We start from the raw sequence: 25,760 nt of genomic DNA on the forward strand, positions 1-25,760 counted from the left end.
CTCCACTCAGCACCAAAAGCAGTTCAACTATATGTGCGTGTGCCTGCGTGCTCTGTTGCTGAGTCATATCCAACTCTTTGCAACCCCATGGACTGTAGCCCACCAGGCTCCTCTGTCCATGGGATTCTCCAGGCAAGAATACCAGAGTGGGTTGCCATTTCCTCCTCCAGGGGATCTTTCTGACCCAGGGATTGAACCCAGGTCTCCTAAGCCTCCTGCATGGGCCAGTGGCTTCTTTACTGCTGAGCCACAACCCCTGTGAAGTGGGAAGCAGGAGACTTGCCCTGTCTGCTCTCCGGAGCTCAGTGCTCCTCCCGTGTCAGGGACCCTGTGTCATTTTATGTGATGCTATGATTAAGCCACAGCATGGCCTTGGCCTTCCCAGATTTAACATTCAAGGTCTGGCTGTTTGGCGAGTGGAGAGATTTGCAGCTGAGGTGCGGGTTTTATTTTGGGGCCTCAGGGCTGCCAGTCGGGTGCACGGAAGTGAGGCATTACCTCGTGAGTGAGCTTAGCGCCCGCCAGCTTCAGATCCTCAGTCCCATTTCGGTTTTCTCTCCCACCTCACAAAGTCCTGAAAGCTTGGTTTGTCAAAAATGGTTCTGAAAGGAGGAGCCAGCGGCCAGGGCTGATGACACGGGCACCCAAGAAAGTGGCGGTTCTTAGGTCAAAGCCACTATTGTAACTTTGGGAGAGGATGACGTGTCCAGTTTGGTGAGGCCCAGGCCTCTGATGTGACCCCGCTCATCACATGCTCTGGCCATATTTTGGGGTGCTAGACTTCACTGAGCAGTGGAGGAAGCTCTTTACCCTCCCCGAAAATTGTTGGCCTTACATGCAACATTCTTTTAAAAAAAAAAAAATTTATTTGGCTGTACCGAGTTTTAGTTGCGACCTGAGGGTTCTTTTTTGTTGGCCGCACCCCATGGCACGCAGAACTTCCCTGACTAGGGATCAAACCTGTAGCCCCTGCAGTGGAAGCACAGTCTTAATCACTGGACCACCTTTAAGTTGTGGCATTTGGGATCTGGTTCCCTGACCACAGGTTGAACCCGAACCCCCTACATTAAGAGCTCAGAGTCCCAGCCACTGGACCACCAAGGAAGTTCCTACATGTAACATACTGCATTTAATCATAGGGTTTCATGCCCCTCACTCTGCCTCGTGTGTTTGTGGGCCCCAGATTAAAAACTCTCAGCTTTAGGAGAAAGCAAGCAACATCCTTGAAAGTTCAGGGGCCTGTCTGCCCCTACAGTGTAATAATTTCCTGTTGGCAGAGTTGGAAAACTAGTGAATGTTAAAGAGGAGATCAGCATCATGGTGGAAGGAAGTACACAAGAAAACTCTGCACTTTTCATGAAAGTATGATTCAGGAATAAGCCAGGAGCATGACAAACCCTTCCGCAGAACCAGAGGTGGCTTAGATCCAGATTCTGTACAGAGCCGAGATTTCCTGAGAGGGGAAATTGGTTGGGGAATTTCAAGAAGCCTTTTTCTTGGCAAAATGCAAAAAGCCTTTTTCTCAGCCCTCTTTTGGGAGAAAATGACTTTGTGAACCAGTGCATCCATGAGAGGTGAGGATCGGGGTTATAGGCAGCCAGCCAAAGACAGGTGTCATGCCGTGGCATTTGCTTTGGTTTCGTGATTAATCTGGATTTGCCCACTCCTTGTTGAACCCCAAGACATTAAGATTTGAGGCTAAGACCTTGTGGCTGGTGTATTTGTATCTAATTAGAACCCTGGTGCGTAAGTGCTTTTACAGAGGCAATTCCATGCATTTGGGACTAGTCTGAGCTCTCCGATTGCCAGCGTCTAGTGTGTGTATGGAGGGCACCTGGGTGCATGGATGGGTCACCAAGTTGCTTGGCATTGGAGGGTCAGGGAGGATGCTGCCAAGGGGTGGGGCTTTGGGCCTGATGTTTGAGGGCACAGAGTTCACCAGGGCAAGGGGTGAGCCAGGGTGAGGAGTGGGCAGACCCCAGCAGGACCCCGTGTGCTGGGAAACCATAAGTAATTCAGCATGAATAAGACATGGAATGTTTTCAAGGAGGAACTGAAAGACCAAAGCACAAAGCGCAGCTTCAGGCTTAGGATAGCGGTAGAATGCCAGGCAGCAGGGCTGATATTTTTATACAGGGTGTTACCAGTTTCTTTAATTTGCCTGTGGCTGAGTTGGCTATGGGAGCCCCGTTTCCATTCTGTGTGTGTGTGTACACATGTATCTGTGTTGTGAGGTGGCAGAGGCAGAGGTGAGTGACAAGCCAGGGCTAGGAGTCCCTAGTCCGCTTCTAGAAGAGGTCTCTGGCCATCCCAGCGGAGCGGCCCTCCCCGGGGACAGCCCACAGCCGGGTGCCCGCTGACTGTACCCAGCTGACAGCAGGTCTGTCAGCATGGACACTGCTCTCTGCTCAGCCTGCAGGAGCCACTGGCGGGCCTGGTGCCTCCACCTCTCTCTTGCTTCTGCGTTTTTCATTTGGAAAATGAGGGTAAAGATAGTTCGCCATCTCTCTGGGGACTGTGAAGTTTAATTAATGATTATTAAAGTGTTGGAAGTTCCACGGGGCCAGAGAGATGACTGGGTTTGTTCTAATCACTCCTGGGTCCCAGGAGCAAGTTAGCTGACCCCAGCTCTGTTGGCTGAGGCCAAGCTCTGGGCACAGGATAGGGGCACAGGGCCAGGGTGGGCTCGGAGCCTGGAGCTTGGCCTAGTTAGATCAGAAAGACCCTCATGATGTGACAGGGGGAGTGTGCCAGTGAGGGAATCAACAAAGCCCACTGCGGGCTCAGGCTCAGCCCTGAGGGGACAAAGTGGGTGAACCATCAGGGTGAACACGGGAGCCGGGGACTTCCTACCAGAGGCCGGGGGTTTGGGCAGGCCCTGACCAGGAGTGGGGAGTATTGGGTTCTATCTTGGAATGGAGGGTGGGAGAGAAGGAATCAGGATCTGCCTTTGTCATCAGACAGGAGTGGGAAGGTGGGTGGTGCTAGTCGGGGGTGGGGAGAGTCTGGGCTAGTGGGTGGAGGCCAGTCTGGGGAGAAGATACATGAGTGACAAAGCTGGGACTAGGGTCAGGCAAGTGAGATGTTTTTCTCAAGCATGGGATTTAAAAAGCTGCCCGAAATCGCACCATCAAGATAAATAATATTTTAATGTTATCCCTGATTTTTCCTTTTACCCCAGGTTCCAATAAGACCCAGCACTGGTAGTGAGCCTACCTTAAAAAAAAAAAAAAGTCTTTTATATGTTGTGCATCATGGAATTTTTTACATTGAGATAGGATTTTTTAAATTAATTAATTTATTTTAATTGGAGGCTAATTACTTTATAGTATTGCAGTGATTTTTGCCATACATTGATATGAATCAGCCATGGGTGTACATGTGTTCCCCATCCTGAACCCCTCTCCCATCTCCCTCCCCATCCCATCCCTCAGGGTCATCCCAGTGCACCAGCCCTGAGCACCCTGTCTCATGCATAGAACCTGGACTGGCGATCTGATTCACATATAATATACATGTTTCAATGCTATTCTCTCAGATCATCCCTCCCTCACCTTCTCCCAGAGAGTCCAAAAGACTGTTCTATACATCTGTGTCTCTTTTGCTGTCTCACATATAGGTTCATCGTTACCATCTTTCTAAATTCCATATATATGGGTTAGTATACTGTATTGGTGTTTTTCTTTCTGACTTACTTCACTCTGTACAGTAGGCTCCAGTTTCATCCACATCCTTAGAACTGATTCAAATGCGTTATTTTTAATAGCTGAGTAATATTCCATTGTGTATACATACCACCGCTTTCTTATCCATTCATCTGCCAATGGACATCTAGGTTGCTTCCATGTCCTGGCTATTGAAAACAGTGCTGCGATGAACATTGAGGGTACACGTGTCTCTTTCAATTCTGGTTTTCCTTAGTGTGTATACCCAGCAGTGGGATTGCTGGGTCGTATGGCAGTTCTATTTCTAGTTTTTTAAGGAATCTCCACACTGTTCTCCATAGTGACTGTACTAGTTTGTATTCCCACCAACAGTATAAGAGGGTTCCCTTTTCTCCACACTCTCTCCAGCATTTATTGTTTGTAGACTTTTTGAGAGCAGCCATTCTGACCGGTGTGAGATGGTACCTCATTGTGGTTTTGATTTGCATTTCTCTGATAATGAGTGATGTTGAGCATCTTTTCATGCGTTTGTTAGCCATCTGTATGGCATTGATGTAGAATTTTTAAAAATATTGCATTAAAATATTATGTATCTGACTACTAAGATTTTTGGTGCCCTGCCCCCACCCCGTATATTTTGCACCTGAAAGGAATGCCTTGCTCTTCTCACCTTAGTCCTAGTCCCGCCAGTGAAGGCTGCAAATGCTTGCCGGTGGCATTGGCCACCACCCTGGCTCAGGTGTAAATTTGAAACTTGCTCACCGTGGGACTCGGACAAGCCCCTACCTCTCTCCCAATCCCATTTTCCTCTGAAATGGCTCAGGCTACTTCCAGATCTATGCGTTTCTGTCTGAAGTCCTATTGCAGGAAGGGGGACTCCTCCCTGGGCCTGAGAGTGGGTTCTTTTCTAACACTTGGGAATGGATTGTCCAAGGAGACACATGTACTGAAAAAGCAAGAGACTTTATTGGGAAGGGGCGCCCAGGCAGAGAGCAACAGGGTAAGGGAACCCAGGAGAACTGCTTTGCCACGTGGCTCGCATTCCCAGATTTTATGGTGATGCAGTTAGTTTCCAGGTTGTCTGGGGCCAATCCATCTGACTCAGGGTCCTTGCTGGTGGCACACACATTGCTCAACCACCATGGATTCCAGCAAGAACGATTCTGGGAGGCCGGTAGGACATATGGACTGGCGTCTGTCTTCTCTCTCCTTTTGATTTTCTTGAATTCTTCTGGTTGGTGGTTGCTTGTGAGTTCCGAGTTCCTTCTCAGGACCTCCTGTTTTAAGAGAACTCATGTAAGTGGTTACTATCTTGCCTGGACAGGGCAGGAGGTTTTGGTCACTGTTTCCCCTAATAGTTCTGCAGTGAATTTTACAGAACTGTTTGCAAGGCTGAGACCCCACGGAGGATGGAGGGAGGTAAGAGAGAGTCCCAGGGAGGGGAGACCCCAGGAATAAAGAGCAGGGGGCAGGGGTGGTGATGTGGAGAGGAGTCTCCCATGAGGTCCGGGAGATAGAGCTCTGCAGGTCACCAGGCTCCCACGTCCTGACAACTAGGGGGAGGGTCTGATTACCATCCTTCCCTACCCCAAACCCCCACATGCTTCTTAGCCTTTCACAAATCAAATCCCTAGGGAAACAATTGTCTAGCCTCCAACCCTTGACTAAAGGAGAATCACCAAGTTCAAATCAATCAGCGTGACCTACTGAGTGCCTGTTGTAGACCTGAAACACAATGTAACCCATTAAGGTATTCAGCAAATTTGAATGCAATGAATAAAACAGAATCCCTGCCCTCTTGGAGCAAGCTGTGCTGCTTACAAAGGACTCCTACATACCCTGCATCCTGTAAGCCTGGGGAGATGAGGAGGCTATTATGCCAGTCTTTACAGGTGAGGAAACTGAGGCACAGAGAGGTCAAGTACCTTGTCCATGGCAACACAGTGAATCTGGGGCTGGATGCCAGGTCTCTTGACTCTAAATCCACAGGGAGGGTGTTGACCTCAAGGGAGGGAACACAATGATTGTGTGGGGGTGTTAGTTGAAGAAGGGACAGCCCTCCAGGTGTGGAGCCCACGCTACTGTCCCCAAGTAGGCCAAAATTTTGGAATCAGAGTGATACAGAGTCCCCAGGGATGTAGGAAGCTAAGATTGTCCCTGAAATAAGGCAGCCATCTTTACAGACACATTTGTCCTTTCACCTCTCGGGGCCTCAGCCTCCTCGTCAGGGACAGCCACACCTGCCTCACAGAGAATGAAGTATCATCATGGATGTAAAAGGACTTGGTAGATGGTTCAGGCACAATTTGTAGTGACCAGTAATTAGCTGGACGGGGATGAGGGCCGGTGAGGCAGCTCATTAAACCATGGGCCCTGAGCTCCTGCAGTTGGGGATGGAGTGAGGCAGGGAGGGAGGCTCACTATTGGGGGTCTTCTGTGAGCCCAGGGGAGGGAGGGGTGCTCAGGGGGCAGGTGGGAGGATGTGTGTGTCTCTGTGTGTCTGTGTGTCTGTGTGTGGGTGTGTGTTGGGACACAGCTGTGCCATCCTTGTGATCCCATGAGAATGGAGGTATCTTTCTCAGGCAGAGCCCCCCTGCCCTCAGAGAGAGAGTTCACCTCTGTCCCGGGAACCTGGGCTCCTGCTGTCACCTGCCTTCTTTTCAGGTTCCTCCGAGAGCAGGGCAGCCCAGACGTTGTAGGCAAGAAGGACACGGGGCAGGAGGGCAGGGAGGCTGGGTTGGTGGGAGAAGGAGGTGTGTCTGGGTAAGACTGTAAGGAGGAGGAAGGAGACTAGAAGCGGCAGGAAGTTGCAGTCCAGACTGCTCCTGGCACAGTCTAACCAAGTCCCTCGCCTCCTGTGCCCACAGGCCCTTCTCCTCCTGGGGCTGAACTCCATCTCCGCCTCCCTCCAGGACCAGCATTGCGAGAGCTTGTCCGTGGCCAGCAACGTCTCTGGTGAGCATGCCCATCTGCCTCCTGCAAGGTTCCAGGTCCCCAGAGCCCCACCACCCATCTCCCCCAGGGCTCCAACACCTACACACGGCCCGCGAGAGGGCAGGGATAGCGGAGGGATTTCCTCTCTGGGGCTCCGAGCAATCCATCATTTGTCCACAGAGTGCCGTGTTGAGGAGGATCCTGAAGCCGGGTGTAGGAGTGGTGGAAAAGAGAGCTGAGATTAGGTGACAGAGGGGCTTGGGGCAAGTGTGCCCAGATGTTATCCCCTGGCTCTGGGCTGGAAAACAGGGGAAGACACCCCAGCCCTTGCTGCTGTGAGAATCAACAGAGTGAAAGGCTGAGCTGTGACTCAGGCGTCAGTGAGGAAGAGAGTCTGCTGTTCTGCTGCTAAAAATGCCCGGAGCAGAATATGTAGGGTGCTAACTATGGCTGGATGGCTGGATGGTATCACTGATTTAATGGACATGAGTTTGAGCAAACTCCAGGAGATGGCGAGGGACAGCGAAGTCTCTAGTCCATGGTGTCACGAAGAGTCAGACAAGTGACTAAACAACAATTATGTGCAGGGCACCATCCGAAGTGTTTGAGGACAGATCTTCCTTGACTCATGATGGGGTAATGTCCAGGTAAACCCATTGTAAATGGAAAATATCATAAGCTGGAAATGCATTGAATACACATAACCTAGGCATAGCTTAGACTCGTCTACTTTGACATGCTCAGAATACTTACATTAGCTACAGTTGGGCAAAACCATCTGACGCAAAGCCTTTTTAAATTATTGAATGTCATTTATGGCATACTAAAGTGAAAACCAGAATGGCTGTGTGGGTACAGAGTGGTTGTGAGTGCATTGATGGTTGTTTCTTCTTATAATCGCATGACTGTTTGGGGACTGTGGCTGCTGCCACTGCCCAGCATCAAGAGAGAGGATTGTACCACATGACTAGCCTGGGAAAAGGTCAAACTTCAAAATTAGAAGTGTGGTTTGTGCTGAATGCATATTGCTTTCAAGCCATCATAAAGTCAAAAAATCATTAAGTAGAACCATTGTTAAGTTGAGACTTATCTGTGTATTAACCCAGTTTTCACAATGACCTCCTGTGGCAGTTGCGGGTATATCCCTTTTACACATAAGGAAACTGAGGCCTGGAGAGGAACTAGTAAGTGCTGAGCCGACTTGAGCCCAGGAAGCCTGGCTTCCATGTACATCCCTTAGCACCGGGCTCTACCCCTCCTCAACAGAAAGGACTGTAAATATTACTAATACTTGTATAATTTCACCATTTACAAAGTGCTTTTGTATAATAATCCTATTTCATCCTCACAGAGTTTAAGATGCAATACTTTGGCCAAAATTCAAAGAGCCAAATCACTGGAAAAGACCCTGACACTGGGAAAAATTGAAGGCAAAAAGAGCAGGGGACGGCAGAAAATGAGATGGTTAGACAGCGTCACCCACTCAATGGACGTGAGTTTGAGCAGACTCCAGGAGATACTGGAGGACAGAGGAGACTGGTGTGCTGCAGTCCATGGGGTTGCAAAGGGTCAGACACAACTTAGCGTCTAAACAACAGTTTATACTCATGAGGAAACTGAGATGGGAGAATTAGGTTTGGGGGCTCCGGGGCCACGCCTTTTCTAATCTGGAGTGTGGTCCCTGAACCCTCATCCTGACCCCTTTAACCAGGGTCCTGGCGATGCTGTTGCCCAGTGAAGATGGAGAGGGGTACCTAAGGGTCTTTGAGGGACTCTTCTTTGGTAATTCCTTTTTCTCTGCAGGTCTCTCTGTTTGATTTAATCCAACTTATTAACTAAGCACCTGCTGTGTGCCAGGACCCATGTTCCCTGGCAGAACAAAGAGGGGCTGACAGTCTGGTCTGGGGGTCAAGTCCATAAACACATGTGCTATGAGGAGGAGCACAAGACGCATGCTGGTGGAGAAACGGCCGCCGTGTGCTACAGGGGAGCAGGGAGTTTCTGACTCTGGGCCTGCGGGGAGAGGAGGACTCCACAGTGCCGAGCAGCTGCCCCCGGCCTACTGGTCCCTCCCTACTGGTGGGGGGGGGGGGAGGAGGCAGGGGAGGAACGGACCCGGAGCACTGTGTTCCCGTGCTCATAGTGGCGCTCAGTATTGTTCTGTCTGCCCTCGAGGTCCCCGCTGGTAGCCCTTGACTTCAGGGATGAGCATGCCCTTGAGTTCCTTGAGCCTCACTCTGTAATTGAAGAGTAGGATGGCTGATACCTGCCTCAAGGATCCATTGCAATCAAATGCACTACATTTAATGGCAATATTTCATAAACTGTAGAGTGCCATCCACTACTGAGTATTATTACTGTTGGTAAGAGCAGGATTTTAAAAGTGCTTACCTTGTAGCTGGAATGAGAGGCAGACACTGGCCATGAACTGCTCACTACAGTGGAGGTGGCAGGGAGGTTAGATCAGGGGTGGTGTGAATCTAGGAAGGCTTCCTGAAGGAGGAAGTTTCAAGGCGAGTCTCTGAGAGACTCTGAGCAGAGACTGGGAGAGAAGAGCCAATGCTCTGAGTCGAAGCTAGAGTTGACTGAGGAACAGCAGATGGGTCTGGTGGAAGAACAGGGGAGGGGTGAGACGGGAAGGGCAGGAAGCCTGGGGAGGTACTGACAGCCCAGAACATCTGGCTGCAAAGTTGGCTAAGCTAGGCCCTGAGGAATGGGAAAGTTCTGGAGCAAGAGTCTGGAGCTCTAGAGGAGAAAGCCTGGGAGGGAGAAGACCTACTCAGAGGCCTTGCCTGAGATGGAGCCCCTCCTTGCCCCAGGCCCCGTGTGCTGATGGGGGGGGAGGTGATGGGGGCAGGTCAGTCTCCATTAACTTGCTTGTTGTGCTCCTGCACGGTGACATTCCTGAGTCCATGACGGTGCCATCAGTCCTCGGAGGCAGCGGGCCGTGATGAATGTCATACATTCCCTGATGATTTGTACCCCGTGTCCCTGCCCCCAGCCCAGTCTGCCTGGCTTCAGGGCACGCAGTCCATCACCCTCCACAGCAGCCTCTGAAAACAGGCTATTTGTCTTCCAGCGCTAAGACCTACCCAGACCGATGGGCACTGGTAGAGACAGATGGTGAGGGTGGGGTGGAGGGACGGAGACAGATGGATGGGCGTCTGGCCTGGGGTGGCTGGCATTGAGCTGGGGCCTTTGGGGGGCCTCTCACATGCCATGAGCAGGGAGAAAGTGCGTCCCCAGGGTCAAGGCTCCATTATGTGGCAGACCACAGACTTGGAAACGTATAAAATAATGGTATGAATATGATGATGCCAGAAAGTAATTGAATTATTGACCACTGAACATTAGAGACACATGGAAATCATATTGCTGACAAGAACCCAGGGTAATCCCCTGTCTGAAGGTCATGAGTGATAATAATAAATAATGATAGCTAATATTTACTTGGGCTTCCCTGGCAGCTTAGTGGTAAAGAATCCACCTGCCAATGCAGGAGACTTGGGTTCCATCCCTGGGTCAGGAGGATCCCCTAGAGAAGGAAATGGCAACCCACTCCAGTATTCTTGTCTGGGAAATCCCATGGACAGAGGAGCCTGGCAGGCTATAGTCCATGGGGTCCCAAAGAATTGGACACGACTTAGCAACTAACCAAAACAACAACAAAGATATACTTAGTGGCTGTTATATGTCAGACTCCATTCTAAGTTCTTTAATCTCATTCAATCATCACAACAATATTGTTAGCAAATATTTTTATCATCATCTTACAGAATAGGAACCTACAGCTCAGAAAGGTTAGGTACCTTGCCCAAGCACACACAGTTACTAGGCACTAGCCCTAAGATTCGAATCAGGCGGGCCTGATTCTGGACATTTTCACCACTATGTATGTGGTCACCCAGAGAGGCATGGTATCCAGGGCCTGCTTGGTCAGTCATCTGGGGTGCAGAGCCACCCCTGCAGTGTTCCATACCTATACTGGGTTTACACACAGCCCCCAATCTTCCTTAGGCCCTGCTATGTTCCTGACACTGTACTAGGTGCCAGGAATGCAAAACTGAAGAGCCCACAGGATAGGAGGCTCCCATGCACATGTCCTGAGGAATCACACGCCATACAAAGGCATCTTTCAATTCTGCCCAGTCGAGGAGGTCACCGCCCAATGACAAGATGGCTGAGCAAAGACCAAAGACTCTAGGCCCGGCTTCTCCCTGCCAGGTGACCCAGGCAGAGCCTTTGCCCACTCATTGTAGCATCAGCTTCCCAGAAAGGGCAAGCACGTGTGTTTCAGAGGCTGCCCTTGGGCCACCTGCTGACCCCTCTGGGCGGCCTTGGCTGAGCTCCTCTCCTGGGGGAGAAAACCAAACAGGGGGCTGGGCTTCCCAGCTGCAGGGCTCCTGCCAAGCGCCCACCTAACCTGGCTCATTCAGAAGCCCCCAATGGGAGACTCAACATAACTAGAGACAGGAACCAGGTTCCAGTCTTCCTTGGAAGTTATCTACCATGGAAAGATCTGCTGAGCACGTTTGGCTTCTGAACACAATGGAAAGGGAACTATATAATCCATCTAGGGGAAGAACCCAGTTCCCAGTTGTGCACAAGTTTTAAATAGGCCGCCTTCAAAGGGTTCTTTTCTGTTCATTAGAGCAGTTCCCCTAGGACTCTGACTCAGCAGGAGTTTTCAGAAGCAGGTGGGAGTGTTTCATGCTGTTCCTCTCTCCCCTTCCCTCCATTCGCAAGGATCTGGGGCAGGCTGACCCCGGGCCCCCACCCCACCCCACCCCACCCCGTGTCTGCTCTGGGCATGTGTGGGGAAGGAGGAAGATGTAGGACCAGTTTCATTCACTACCTGGCCCCACTCCCCTGTCCCCAGAAAATACTCTGAGGGATCTAGGTACCCCATGAGTGAGGAGGTGAGCCACCACGTGACAGGAATGTTAACACCTCAGACACACTGAGCATACACCTGCCTCAGGGCCTTTGGACTTGCTGGTCCCTCTTTCTAGAACACTCTCCCCACTCCCCAGCTATGCACAAAGTTCCCTCTCTCACTTCTGTTGGGTCCCTGCTTAAATGTTAGCACCAAAGTAAAACAGCTTTCAGTCTCTCTTTTTTTTTTTTTTTTGCGGCTTGGCTTGTGGGAACTCCTGTGGGATCTCAGTTGCCTGACCAGGGACTGAACCCTGGACACAGCAGTGAAAATATCGAATCCTAATCACTAGACCACCAGGGAACTCCCCTCCTGTCCGTCTTTATCTGTTTATGTCTATTGTTGTTGTTGTTTAGTCCCTAAGTCATGTCTGACTCTTTGGGACCCCAGGGACTACAGCCTGCCAGGCTCCTCTGTCCATGGCATTTCCCAGGCAAGAATACTGGAGTGGGGAGCCATTTTCTTCTCCAGGGAATCTTCCCGACCCAGGGATCAAAGCCAGGTCTTATGCATCGGCAGATGGATTCTTTACCATTGAGCCTCCAGAGAAGCCCCACTTTATGTCTGTATGCACACACAATCCCTGTAGACTGATGGAAGGGCATTTATTTCACTCATTACTGTATCCCAGCTCCTAGAACAGGCACTGTATCCCTAGCTCCTACAGTGTCTCTTAGGCGGTCAGTAGAAACTTGTGAATAAAGAGTAAAGTCTTTATTCCTCCCCATCCATTACCTTATGGACTAGGAGGGGCTTCATGGGATGGGTTGAAGTGGGGAGGAGTTGGCTCCTAAAAGTAACTCAGGCTTCATGCTGCTGCTGCTGCTGCTAAGTCACTTCAGTCGTGTCCGACTCTGTGTGACCCCATAGATGGAAGCCCACCAGGCTCCCCGTTCCCTGGGATTCTCCAGGCAAGAACACTGGAGTGGATTGCCATTTCCTTCTCCAATGTGTGAAAGTGAAGTCGCTCAGTTAGCGACCCCACAGACTGCAGCCTACCAGGCTCCTCCATCCATGGGATTTTCTAGGCAAGAGTACTGGAGTGGCTTGCCATTGCCTTCTCCGCAGGCTTCATGCTGCTGACTGGTAATTCTGCTTGGCTATTTGCAAGGCTGGTTTACTCTGGTCCAAACTGTTTCTCACCCCAGAACTATGATATTAAAGTGGGAAAATATCCCCCAGGAGTCCAGGAGAGTTGGGGCATTTGTACCAGTGAGACCTGTGCTTACCAAAGTCTCTATCATGTCTGACTCTTTGGAGGCCCATGGACTGTAACCCTGCCAGGCTCCTCTGTCCATGGAATTCTCCATGCAAGCATACTGAAGTGAATAGCCACCTGACTCAGGGACTGAACCTGGGTCTCCTGCACTGCAAGCAGATTCTTTACCGTCTGAGCCACCAGCAAAGTCCAGGGGGACCTGTAGGGAATGGATATTGTTCCAGTAATCACAGTCCAACAGCTCTGACCTCCAGGTCCTTACAGCCCCCATGCTGACTGACACCAGGACTTGCCTTCCTTCCTTCTCCCCTTCCCAACTAGAAGTTCCAGGTCCTCCCCACCCCCACACCTCTGAAATTATTTTTCTCTGTACCTTGTTCTCCTGGCTTTTTGTCTGCTTCCCCCTGTTTTATTCTCAGTCTTGTCTCCTATGTCCTCTCTCACCCTCTCCCTCCTCCTTTTTCCCCCGCTTCCCTCCCACCCCACTCACTATTCTTCTCAAAGTGATAAAGGGAACTGAATGGGTGGCATGAATTTCATCATTGCCTTTCACATTGCCCTTCTCCAGGGGATCTTCCCAAACCCAGGGATCGAACCCACGACTCCCGCAGTGCGGGCGGATTCTTTACCAGCTGAGCCACAAGGGAAGCAGTGTTCGACACAGGTTTTTTTTTTCCCCCAGCCCCTCAAATCCTGCGCACCCTTCTCCTTCAGAGGTTGTAGCCCTCTTCCTTCCTACTTCTCCATTCTCCATCCGCTCCCTAATATCTAGGGGCCAACCCGGGCTTTGAACTTTCTAGCCTCTGTTTGGGAGTCGGAGCGGGCCGCCGCTCCTGATTGACCCTGTGCTTCTGGCCATATCCTGCTTGGCTCCTCCTTCCCCAGACCCCGCCCACCCAACCCTCTCCCCGACCTCCACCCCCACCCCGGCCCGGACCCCAGGCCAGCTAGCGGGCCTTTTATGCCGGAGGCAGGGGCAACATCGTCTCATGGCCCGTTGCATTTGGTTTCTCGTCTTCATTCTCTCTGCCTATCTCCCTTTCTCCCAGTCTCGCACAGACATTCATTCCCTGCAGGATTTTCTGGGCTGTTAATGTAAAGGTCACGTCTGCTGCAGTGTTCCCTCCGTGCCAGCTCCGTGCAGCCTTTTGTGAGCTTCGCAGGATGAGGGAGGGAGGGAGACAGCGGAGGAACCCAGGGCACAGGGACGGGCCCAACCAAATGCTGTGAGGGCCAGCTGCCCAGACTGGGGACCACAGTGGTGCAGTGGAAAGAGCCCCGGGGCAGGCGTGAAAACCCACTTCTGCCTCTTAGTGTCTGTGTGACAAGGATAAACAATTTGCTGGGCATCAGTTTTCTTATCTGTAAAATGGGGAGAATGAGCACCCACGTTGGCAAATGGTGTGAGACCCATATTAGGTGCTGCTGCTAAGTCGCTTCAGTCGTGTCCGACTCTGTGCGACCCCATAGACGGCAGCCCACCAGGCTCCCCAGTCCCTGGGATTCTCCAAGCAAAAACACTGGAGTGGGTTTCCATTGCCTTCTCCAGTGCATGAAAGTTAAAAGTGGAGGTGAAGTCGCTCAGTTGTGTCCTACTCTTAGCGACCCCATGGATGCAGCCCACCGGGCTCCTCCGTCCATGGGATTTTCCAGGCAAGAGTACTGGAGTGGGGTGCCATTGCCTTCTCCATATTAGGTGCTATGGAATCCTTATCTGTACCACAGACTAGGGGCAAAAGGCTTCTCCCTTGGCCCCTCCCACTTGCATATCCCCGGCTAACTGTGGGCGGGGTCAGGCCTCTGGGCATTGGCTGAGACTTGGTCCTCGAGACCAGGAGGGCCATCAGCTGAGCAGTGGGTTTCTGCCTTGGCTCTGGGCTGGTCTTGGCTGTGGCTGGTGCCCAGTGGTGACCTGCCCTGTGTTGAAGGGGTGCTGGGGAACTGTCCAGGGCAGGAGAGAGAAAGGGGGGGAGGTAGAGCAGATGCTACACTGATAGTGTGCCTTAGGCAAGTCCCAGGCGCCACATGTGACGTTCCATTTAATGCTCCCAGAGCCTAAACTGTGACTGTGTGAGTGAATGAACCATCTATTGAGGAAGGTTATTAAGTGAGATATAGGTATATGTACATATATGAAAAGCCGAAGTGTTAGTCGCTCAGTGGTGTCAGACTCTTTGCAACCCCATGGACTGTAGCCCACCAGACTTTTCTGTCCATGAAATTCTCCAGGCAAGAATACTGGAGTTGGTAGTCTTATTCCTTTCTCCAGGGGATCTTTCCAATCCAGGGATTGAATCCAGGTCTTCTGCATTGCAGGCAGATTCTTTACCGTCTGAGCCACTAGGGAAGCCCATGTAGACATGTAGGAAGATGTAAAGCACTTGGCAGGTGCCTGGCACTCAGTCAGCTCTCAGTAAATACTGCTTCTTTCCCTACTACCTCCTCGATTGTCCCACCCCCCAGATTGGCACGCAGTGTGGTATAATAGAGTACTCGATTTAGAGTCCAAAACACCTGGCTTGGTTCTTTCATTCATTGGCTTATGACCTTGGGCAAGTCACTTAACTTCCCTGAGCCTCAGTTTTCTCATCTGTAAAAAGGGAATAACAAATCTGTAAATTTTTAGACAGGGGGAATAATGGCATTGCAGGGTGGATGAGGAGCAAACAAAATATATGCAGAAAGGCTTTGAAAAAAATAGCACGGTCCATGATGTTATCCCTCCTTCCCCACAGCCACCCACCTGCGGCTTCTCCCCTTCTGTGGGCTCAGCTCTATCCGCCGGACCCAAGGCAGATTAAAATCTCAACCTACTTTCCTCACTCCCCTACCCTCACACCTCTTTGTGCCATGGTGGCACAGCGCCAGGGCTTGACCCACCTCCACCGCCTGGCTAGCCGTCTCCTTGTGTCCATTAAGCCCCAATTCCGATTTCTTGCTCTTTCAGTTAAAACACTTGGCCTCGAGGCCTCTGTCCGTTGAGCCTGGACTTGCCCACACACCCTATGAATAGCTTTGATTAGAAAGAAAAACCAGCATTTAGTGCAAGGGTTGCTCAGCACTGTGTTGCATTCAGCAGGGAAGGGAAGCCAGTCTAACCAGTGCTGTTTCCTGAGAGACTGGGCACAGGCTTGGCTGGGGAGGGGATGGCAGGCGGGCCCCTGTAGGGCTTGGCAGCCACTGATGCCCTGCACTGATGTTGCTGCCCCTTCATTGGTTCATGGCTCTCCCTGGCTTGTCTGTACATTCTAGAGCCAGTCTTGAGTTATTAACCCCACTCCCATCGTGATGGACACACTAGACCTCCATAGGACTGGTGTGACAGCCTTGAGAGGAGAGGGGCCTGGAAAGGGGGAGAAAGAAGGGGAAGCATCAGGAGAGGGGCCAGGGCTGTCCTCATCCCAGCCCCCACCTGTTGGAGACCAAAAGCCCCCTGCCCTCCAGAAGTGTTACTATGACTTCAACTCTGCTCCAGTGTGCGCGTGTGTGCACACACACGACTCCAAAACTCTTAATTTCTAATTAAGGGCAAACATTTGGAAAGGGATTTTGACATCCTCTTTCTGGTCCAGTTGTTTACACCCTTTTTTGAGTCACAGACTCCCTTTGAGAATCTAAAGCCATGGTCCCTTTCCCAATTAAAATGCATGTATAGAACAAATTTTTCATTAAATTTCAAAGTCTGTAAGAACCTGCAAAATTTCCAGTGGACTGAGATTAAGAATTTCTGATCAGTTCCAACTACTTCATTATTAATAGACACTAAGGCCCACAGGCGGCAAGTGACTTGCCTGCACTCACACAGCAAATGAATAGCAGAGCCCAGTCTGAAGCCTGGGTTCTGAATTACTAGTTCAGTAATTCCCCACATAGTGTCTCTCTCCCTTTTTTCTCCATGATCCCTCTCAGCCAGTCCTTTCCTAGGTTCTTTCCTAGCATAGATGAGAGCACAGATGTTCAGTGATTGTGGTTATCAGGTGAGCTGGAAGGTAGGCCAGCTTCTTTTAACTGGTTCCTACAGGTTCAGAGCAGATGTGGTTTGGTTCTAGAGGTGTGTGAGGGGACTGAGTCAGGGATTGGCTGGGTTTCTTCCGAGCTGTTCCAGCCTGTGAATTCTGAGCGCTCCAGTCTACACCAAATGCAGGGCCAAGAGAAGTGTCTTCAGAATACAGAGCAGGGGACCTGGGGCATGTCCAGCCTTCCTCTAAATGCCAGCCAGGACCTCAGCTTTAACACCACCCCAGTGTCTCTGTTCCTTCTCTGCTCTGGAACCCACACTGGCTCCCTAGTGCCATAGCATCAAATTCAGATTCCTTCCCTTGGTATCTCCTCTGCAGAAAAAGAGCTCATCTCTGCATTGGGGTCATTGCTGTCCTGTCCTCAGCTGGTGTGTGAATGTGGACCAGTTGAGGGGACACTGGAGTGGGGATGTTGCTCTGTCTCACCAGCCGTCTCTGCCTCCAGGACTGCAGTGCAATGCTTCCGTGGACCTTATTGGTACCTGCTGGCCCCAGAGTCCTGCAGGGCAGCTGGTGGTTCGACCCTGCCCCGCTTATTTCTATGGCGTCCGCTACAATACCACAAGTAAGGAAACCTGAGAAAGGTAGACCATCTCCTGGGAGGTGGGACAGGATGCGGAGAACTGGGGGCTTGGTGGAGGTGGGGAAAATAATACTGACAGTGACAATAATAATACCAATACCATTCATGGGTACAGCTGCCACTGACCAAAGGCCAGCCCTGTGCTCTACTGGGCACTCTGCTATTTACTGCTGACACTCAGCAATACCCTGGAAGATGCTACCTGTAACTATGTTATATAATTAAGGCCTCTGAGGTTCAGAGAGGTTAGGGAAGTTGCCCAAGATCACCAGTTGGTCAGAGGTGAAGCTGGAATTTGCATCCAGGTCTGTCTGACACTTTCTTCTGCAGTTGACGTACTGGGTTAATGTTGGCATGAGCCGTGAGGTAGGGCAGAGGTCATCAGAGTAGCCCCAACTTTGCTCAGAGAAGTTCCCAGGCCTACCCAGGGTCCTCCAGCCATGAGGTAGGGGACTCAGGGTTTTAGATCCACAGGCAGGGGGCTTGTCCTTGCAGGCAGGCCCACAAGTGGGGAGGGGGCAGAGGAGAACTGACCCAGGCAGGGCTTGTTCAGATACTTGATCCTCACATAAACACCCTGCTCCCCTTGGGCCCTGAGCCTCTACCTCCAGGCTTTGCAGCTTCTTGCTATGCCACCTGTCGCCCTCAGAATTAATTTGCTCTCCCCTGTCAATGACTCATAGTCCCTGCTTATCAAGAGAGCAACAGCTGCAGGCCAGGGGCCCTGACCTGTCTGAGGGAGGGGGGCGGTCCCTGGGTGGGCCTTTGGTGTTTGGTGGACCTGAGCTTAGAGCCCAAAGAGGGAACAGAGGGTAATCTCAGATACCAGATGATTGTGTGACCTTTAGCACATTTTTTTCCCCTCTTTTCTGGTCCTCTGGCCCCTCATCTGAGGATGGAGAGGGCTGGATAACACGGCTTCTTAAGACTTTGTCCAGCTCAAAACTCTCAATTCCCTTCTCCTGCCCCTCCCGTTTTTTACCAGCTGGATTAAGGGGGCTAGGGTTGGGGGCCACAGTCAAGGAGGGGTGGGGAGGGCCCTGGGGAGGTGTTGGTACTGAGCAGGAGGCTGGAACAGCCAGACCATGCAGCCTTGTGTGTCTGCAACCACACCCTGGACCCAGGAGGAGGAGAGAGCCTGGAGGAGGTGTGAGGAGAATGTAAGCAAGAGGAAGGACCCAAAGAAAAGTCTGGGGTGCTCATCTGCCAACCTCCAACTTAGTTGAGCCCCTTTTACCATTAGGAAATGGAGGCAGCAAGGCTGAAATCGTCCAAGGTCACAAAGCTTGGAGGTGGCACTGGAGCTGAGAAACCAGAGTCCTCCTGCTCCTCCACTCACCCGGCTGGGGGCCCAGCCCGGGAGCTCCCTGGAGGGAGGCAATGTTAGGGCTGGCGTACATTGGGGGATGGGCGGCTACTTCCAGAAGGAGCCCCGCAACCCCGCTCGTGACAGCACCGGGCCCGTCAGTTCCACCTCCAGTGATTCTCCTGCCTGACCCTCCCTGCCTTCCATCCCCAGTGCCACCGCCCTGGTTCAGGGTGCCTCACCCTCCAGGCCTAGTTTCTCATCCAACCCGTCACACCCTTGCTCGAGGTCAGCCTTTCTGTGGTTCCCCATTTGCCCGTGGTCAAGTCCGTTCTCTGTGGCTACTGTGCGACCTACCTTTGTAGCCAGCCCTGGCCACTCCCCATGAACTGCCCCCACTCTTGTCTCCAAGGACAACTTGACACCCCCCCGAATATACCTTTAGTGCCTAGACATGTGCTACTCAATTTGTTAGCTCTGCCTTTGAGTGGAAGCCAGGAGTCCTGGGTTCTAGTCCCAATTCCACCCACAACTGGTTAAGGAGCCCTCTGCAACGGGCCCTACCCGGGGCCTCAATTTCTCCACCTGCAGGATGGGTGGGAGGTCTGGGTGAAGTGTTCTCTCAGCTCCTTTGCTCTTCCGTCTGTGATCCCAGGAGAAGAGCGGGAGGAGGTGATGGTTCCTTGAGGTGGGGCAGGGCTAGGAGACTCCCCTTTCCAGGCGCCTCCCCTGTCACAATGATGAGAAACGCCGCGTAATCAGAGGTGACTGGGAACCCAGATTTGTACCTAATCATTAGGCACCAATTAATCCGTTTACTGAGGAGGTGCTGGCAGGACGTCTAGGCCTTCTCCCGAATGCCCTCCTTCCCGCTGCATCTGATCTTCAAAGGGATGGAAAATATTTCCAAAAATATCAATTTTCCCATGATTCTCCAGGAAGACTGCTCAGCTCAGCAATTAAAGACAAGGAGGTCGCATCCTCCCTGGAAACTTCGTGCTGCCTGTTGGGCCTGTTTTCTTGCGAGATCACCTCACTTCCCACCAGAGCCTGCTCCCTCCGGATGATCCGACCTGGGAGGGACTCCAGGCTGTTGCCCCACCTGCATTCAAAAGGGGGGGCTTGAGGCAAGGGGGTGCCTCCCAGACCTGTGCCTCCTTTGATAGCAACAAGTGACATATTCTGAATCTTATGTAAGGTTGTATAAATATAGCTCCAAGACAATAATAATAAAAGTAACAGCTCACACCACATGCCAAGTCAAGCTCCACATACCCTGTATGTGTCAACTAAAAACGCCCCTCAGCCACTGAGCAGGAACTCTTGTTAAGATCATTCCTATCTTGCAGATAAGGAAGCGGAGAGGCTGAAGGACTCGTCCGAGGTCACAGAGCTAGTAAAGGGTGCTGCCAGGATTTGAACCCAGGCTACCTGGGTGCTGTGCTAAATCGCCACAGTCATGTCCAACTCTGTGCGATCCTATGGACTGTAGCCCAGCAGGCTCCTCTGTCCATGGGATTTCCCAGGCAAGAATACTGGAGTGGGTTGCCATGCCCTCCTCCAGAGGATCTTCCCGACCCCAGTATTGAACTCACGTGTCTTACATCTCCTGCACTGGCAGGCGGGTTCTTTATCACTAGCACAGCCTGGGAAGCCCTGTCTGGGTGAAGAGCTCTCAACACTATAGTGTGCTGCCTCTTAAGGCAACGCCCTCTCCTCTGCCCTCATGCTCCTTCCCACCAGGTTCTCTGGCACCAAGTCCCTTTGTTTGCAGACATCTGGAAACAGCCTCTGGTCCCAGGCACCTCCCATCCACCACAGACACCTAGGATTCCCCAGCTTCCTTGCCTCCCCTCAGGCCTCCCTGAAACCCCGGCCATGGAACCCTCCGCCCTCTGCCAGCATCTCTCTCATTTAGCAATTAGGAGGGAATGAGCAGCATCTTCAACTCTGCCCAAGGGCTCAGCTCTACCGGGACTTGGGTCCAATGGCAGGGAAGCTGAGCAGAGCTTTAAAAATCCATTTAGCCTCATTTCCCTGCTGGCGCTGGAGCAGCCTCTGAGCAGAAGGGCCGAGGAGCGGGCTTCAGAGAGGAGGGAGGGCCAGGCGGAGGTTCCTGCTTCCGGGCAAGCGGGCAAGCGGCAGCAAGTCCCACCCCCACCCCACCCCCAACGCACCGCCCATCCTCGCCCTCTAGTCTGGGCTGCCGGCAGAGGCACGTCCCGGCTGGACGGCACCCTGGGGATCAGCTGATCCCTGCAGCCCTCCCTCTTGCACATGAGGAGAGGGTCCCGGGAGGCCACCTGACTGATGTCCCTCATGCAGCAGGGGCCCCCATCTGCCTCCTGTAGGGTCCTTTGCCCCTGCAGGGCTCCAGGCTTGGGGACTGGGATCCGAGCAGCTTCCCCTGCCCTCCTCCAGCCCCGCTGGGGTGGAGCTTTGACATGCAGGTCAGTGTGAGCCCTGGAGAGCCCTCCAGAGGGGAGGGGCTCTGGTGGAAATGGCTCAAGTCTCTTCCAGCCAGCGCTGCCTGGAGTCAGGGCCAGAATTCACTCAAGAAAACATGTTCAGAGCCACCAATGCCGAAGAGGGGTCCAGAGTGGGGCAGAGCTACCTCTGCCAGCAAAGGAGAAAAAGGTCAAGATGCGAATGTCCCTCAGACCCCTCCCACCTGGGCTTCAGGGCCCCAGTGTCCCCAGAGAGCGGGCAGGAAGGAGAGTGTCCCACAGTGCTTTAGCCAGCCTCGATTTAGACCTCAGGCAATTCCCGATGTCCTTCGGAAGTGATGCATTCTGGCTTCCAGTCTGGCGGCAGCCTGGACCTCTCGCCCCTCCCCCAGTCACTCTCCTGTCTTTTTTCCCAAGTGCCAGGCTGGGAGCCCCTTCGAGCAGATCTTAATAATAAAATACGTGCTACATATGACCCACTCCCATGACATCCCCCAGCACACCCCTCATCTGCAGCCACCTGTCATTTTCTGTCCACCATGCATGCTCGCACCATGTGAGCCTCCAGCATGAGGCCGGCTATAGGGAAATGGCATCTTGGAGACCTTCCCTGTCCCCTGCCCGGTGAGCCCCACGCCCTGTGAAAGCCTGCCATGTGAGGACCCCACAGAGGGTACGTTCCCATGGTGAGTCCTGCCCTATGAAGCCTGTCAGTGCACCGTGCCACGCAAGCTGTCACCACACACCTTCCACATCATCACGCCCGGCCTCGTGAGCTAAAACTGTCATCAGGACTCACCCTTCAGCTTTGCTGCCATGTGAGACCCCAAAATGGGAGATTTCTCAGAAGGGCGCCCACCGTGTAATCTGCCTCACACTGGGGCCTGTGAGGAGACAGCACAGTGAGCCAGTCAGGCCTCTGCCCCTGGGCCAGTCCCATGGGCGTAATCGTGCCAGCGTGGGTGGGCACAGCCGTGGCCCCATGGGCAGGCTTTGGGGTCACCACTGTACCTCTGTTGGTGGCCAGTGGCAGAAAGAGGCAGAAAGATGGAGATAATAAGAAAGCCCCTCTCCCCAGCTTCAGCCTAGGGCCCCCCAGCAAGCCGGCTCCTGGGCTGCCCCAGATGGACGGGTAGATGGACATACGAATGGCAGGCAGATAGACGCTCGGGTTACTCCTCTTTGGGAGAGGAGCCTGGGGTCATTCTGACTCGCTCTTCTTTTCCAGACAACGGCTACCGGGAGTGCCTGGCCAATGGCACGTGGGCCGCCCGCGTGAACTACTCCGAGTGCCAAGAGATCCTCAGTGAGGAGGTGAGGCTCCATGCCAGCAGCCCACTGAGGCCTGGGCCTGGGCCCCCAGCATGGCTCTGTGCCTGCCACTGGCCTGTCGGGGTGGGGAGCCAGAGGCTGGTGTCTGTGCCCTGCTGAGAGAAGCCAACTGGGGAGCCAGATCTAGGCCAGCGGTGAGCAGGCAGGCCCGAGGGAGGGTGAGCCGAGAGCGCAGGGGTGGGGTCTGACAGCGTTGGGTTGACTCTCCTCCATTCCTTCCTTCCTCGCTGGAGCCGGTTCTCATCGGTGTTCTCCCCCTCCCACCTAAGCGACACGTCCAGGTCCGGCCAGGATCCAGGATAGGGGTGGGGGAGCCATGGAGTTGGAAAAAGCCCTTGAAGAGCCTTTTAAATATTTAAATATTTTTGAGAAAGATGCTGCTCACACCTAATACAAAATTCAAAAGGTACAAATGGGAAAACCCAGAAAAGTCTCCCTCCCAGCCGTGTCCAGTCACTGGGTTCCCTTTACCCCGCCCAGTGCTAACCATTTTGCCAGTTTCTTAAGTATTCTTTCAGAGACAGTCTCTGCACAGACATGCAATTATGTATATTTATTCTTTTTTGTGTGTTTTTCACCCAAACGTGGTAGATTATACATGTTCGACACCTTGCTTTTTTCCCATAATCATCCATCTTGGTGATTGTCCCGTGTAAGTGCCTAAAGAGCGTCTTCGTTCTTTTTTTCACATTTGCATAATATCACACGGTACAGATGTACAGATAGCTTATTTAACTCGTCTTTCTTCTCAGTCTTTGGTTATGACAAACAGCGCCGCAATGAATAATCTTTCAAGGGTGATGTTTGGCAGACACACGGATATGTCTGTTGTCCTGGTGTTGCTGAAACCTCTGAGCCCTGACCCCTTCACCTGCATCTTCATCCTTCAGTGGATGCTGAGGAAGGCGGGGGTCATGGAGCTGGAAGAAGAAGTGAGCAAAGGGCAGATGGAAGACGCTCCAAGTTGTCCAAAGGCCCCAGGCTACTGGTGTGGAAGAGAGGGGCTGGTCTAGGCAGTTCAGAGAATTCCAGTGCCTAAAAGATCTAAATTGAAAGAGAACTTGTGGACCGTCCATCCCATCTTTTTTTAATAGATTTTAAAATTTATTTATTTTTGGCCGCTCTGGATCTTCGTTGCTTAGCAGGCCTTTTTTCTAGTTGCGGTGTTCTGGGGCTACTTTCTTGTTGCAGAGCACAGGCTCTAGGGTGCACAGGCTTCAGTAGTTGTGGTACATGGGCTCAGTACCAGGCTGCATGCAGCTCCATGGTACTCCATGCAGTACCACCCTGCGCTTTAATTGTCCTACAGGCTTCCCTGCTGGCTCTGTAGTAAAGAACTCACCTGCAGTGTAGGAGCCTTGGGTTCGATCACTGGGCCGGGAAGATCCCCTGGAGGAGGGCATGGCAACCGACTCCAGTATTCTTGCCTGGGAAATCCCATGGACAGAGGAGCCTGGTGGGCTACAGTCCATGGTGTCACAAAGAGTCAGACACGACTGAAGCGACTTAGCGCACACACACACACACACACACACACGCACGCACTGGGTCTGCAGAGCCTGAGGCCTACCAAGTGTCTCCAATCAGAGGTCAGGTCACCAACCTCCTGCCTGAGGACAGACACCTCTCCCCCACCCCAGAGGAGCAGGCATCTGTCCCCTTTTTGGAGTCTGCAAAGCTGGAGACACCACCGCTGCTTTCGGCCTCCCCCTCCGCCCCATGCATGGAAGCCTCCTGAATGTCAGAGGACATTCACAGCCCCCCCAAATCTCTCCTGCTCTAATTTAAGTCCCTTCCTTCTAGTTGGCTGACCTTCTAGTTGGGGGACCCTCAGCAACTGCCTTGTTCCCAGCACCCTTCAAAGACTCAGGGGCAGAGGTCAGGTGCCCTCAGCCTTTCCTTCTCTCCATCCTGCATCCCCCCTCCCTTCCGCCAGGACTCAGTCTCTCGCTTTCTCCACCAGCGGGTTCGGGGGAAGAAGGAGAATTAGGAAACGCCAGCTTCTCATCACGCCCCTCTTTGGCAGTATGAGGGGAACAGCACGAGGCTGTTGGCTGCAGGAGCTTTGAGATTTGGATTCTGGTTTCAACACCCGTACTTTGTGACCCTGGGCAGGTAACTCAGCCTCACTGTCTCAGCTTCCTGGTGTGTAAAAGGCGGGACCATCTCTGTACCATCTCTGCCTCCTAGGGGAGGGGGCTGGTGTCCGCCTGAGCCTTGGCCTGTAGAGGGCGCTCCATCCATCCGCCACCCCTCTTGCTCTCATCACCTGCGCTTCGGGGAGGCTGTAGTGTTCACCTGGAGAGGGGGGTGATGAGGGATCATGGATGAGTTCATAGGTGACACGGGCACCCCCTATGTCTGGTGGCAGAGCTCACCCCTGCCCGGCGTGCCCCGCCCGCCCTTTCCGCGGCAGCCCCTGCTGGCCCCTTTGCCTAGCACTCTGGGTTATCAATTAGTTTAATTAGTGAAAACGCCATCCCCTTCTGCCCGCCCCGAGCCTCGCCAGACCCCTTGCCACTCCCAAGACTCCCGTCCCCTCCTGGAGCTACTGCAAAGAGGAAGAGAAAAGTCGCCAATTAAATGGAGCCGCCGGTTTCTCAGCCGTGGGCCGGGCTCAGCCCTAATTAAGCACCAGCGCCCCCGGGGGAACTGCAGATAATGGATTCGCAGAACGGCTGCCTGTGAAATGGGACTTGCGAGGGCGCGCAGAGGCCAGGCCAGGGCGGAGACCTGCCCACAGCCATCACCACCAGAGACAAGCCCCCATTTGAGGAGCTTGCTTCAAGCATGGGCCGGCCCCTGCACTGATCCCTCCGGCACCGCCTGCACCCTCCCCACACACACACATTTGTCTCCCTTCACTGCAGACACCACCCCCACTGCCCCAGACAACTCTCCCGTCCACATCCCCTCCCCCACCTCCCTTGACACTTGCAAACACCCTGCTTCCCTCCCCCACACTCTGCTGAGCACAGGTTGCCCTGGCCTCCAGCACATCCTGGGATGGCACACCCTTTGATGGGACAGGAAAGGGACTCTGAGGGTTTAGGCTTGTGGGCTGGTGTTCATGGCTCACAGAGGGCGTTGGTTCAACCAGGGCTTCTGAAAAGCGTGGGCATCATCCGGACTTCTTGCTCAAATGAAGCTTCTGACTCAGTGGGTCTGGGGTGGGGCTTCAAACTGCATTTCTTAAGATTCCTGCAAGCTCCTAGAAGATGCTGAAGTTGCAGGTCTGGAGACCACCGTTTGGGGAGCAAGGGGCTGGAGGGCCCAGGGGTGGAGTCAGAGAGCATCTCAGGAAACCCGGGGCAGTGGG

The 25,760-nt window shown here is 52.7% G+C and overlaps 1 protein-coding gene across 1 annotated transcript in view; it reads left to right on the forward strand.

The window, feature by feature from the left end:
* CRHR1 (corticotropin releasing hormone receptor 1) overlaps positions 1 to 25,760 on the forward strand; it is a 53,715-nt gene that overhangs the window by 17,331 nt on the left and 10,624 nt on the right. The window contains exons 2-4 of the mRNA XM_088829182.1: positions 6,533 to 6,620; positions 17,219 to 17,338; positions 22,338 to 22,423. Of these exons, the coding sequence (XP_088685308.1) occupies positions 6,533 to 6,620; positions 17,219 to 17,338; positions 22,338 to 22,423 (294 nt within the window). The remainder of the gene's footprint in view (positions 1 to 6,532; positions 6,621 to 17,218; positions 17,339 to 22,337; positions 22,424 to 25,760) is intronic.

The sequence above is a fragment of the Moschus berezovskii genome, chromosome 20 (assembly GCF_049115385.1).
Source record: "Moschus berezovskii isolate FMDL1 chromosome 20, NW_MosBer_1.0, whole genome shotgun sequence".
Classification (NCBI taxonomy): domain Eukaryota; kingdom Metazoa; phylum Chordata; class Mammalia; order Artiodactyla; family Moschidae; genus Moschus; species Moschus berezovskii.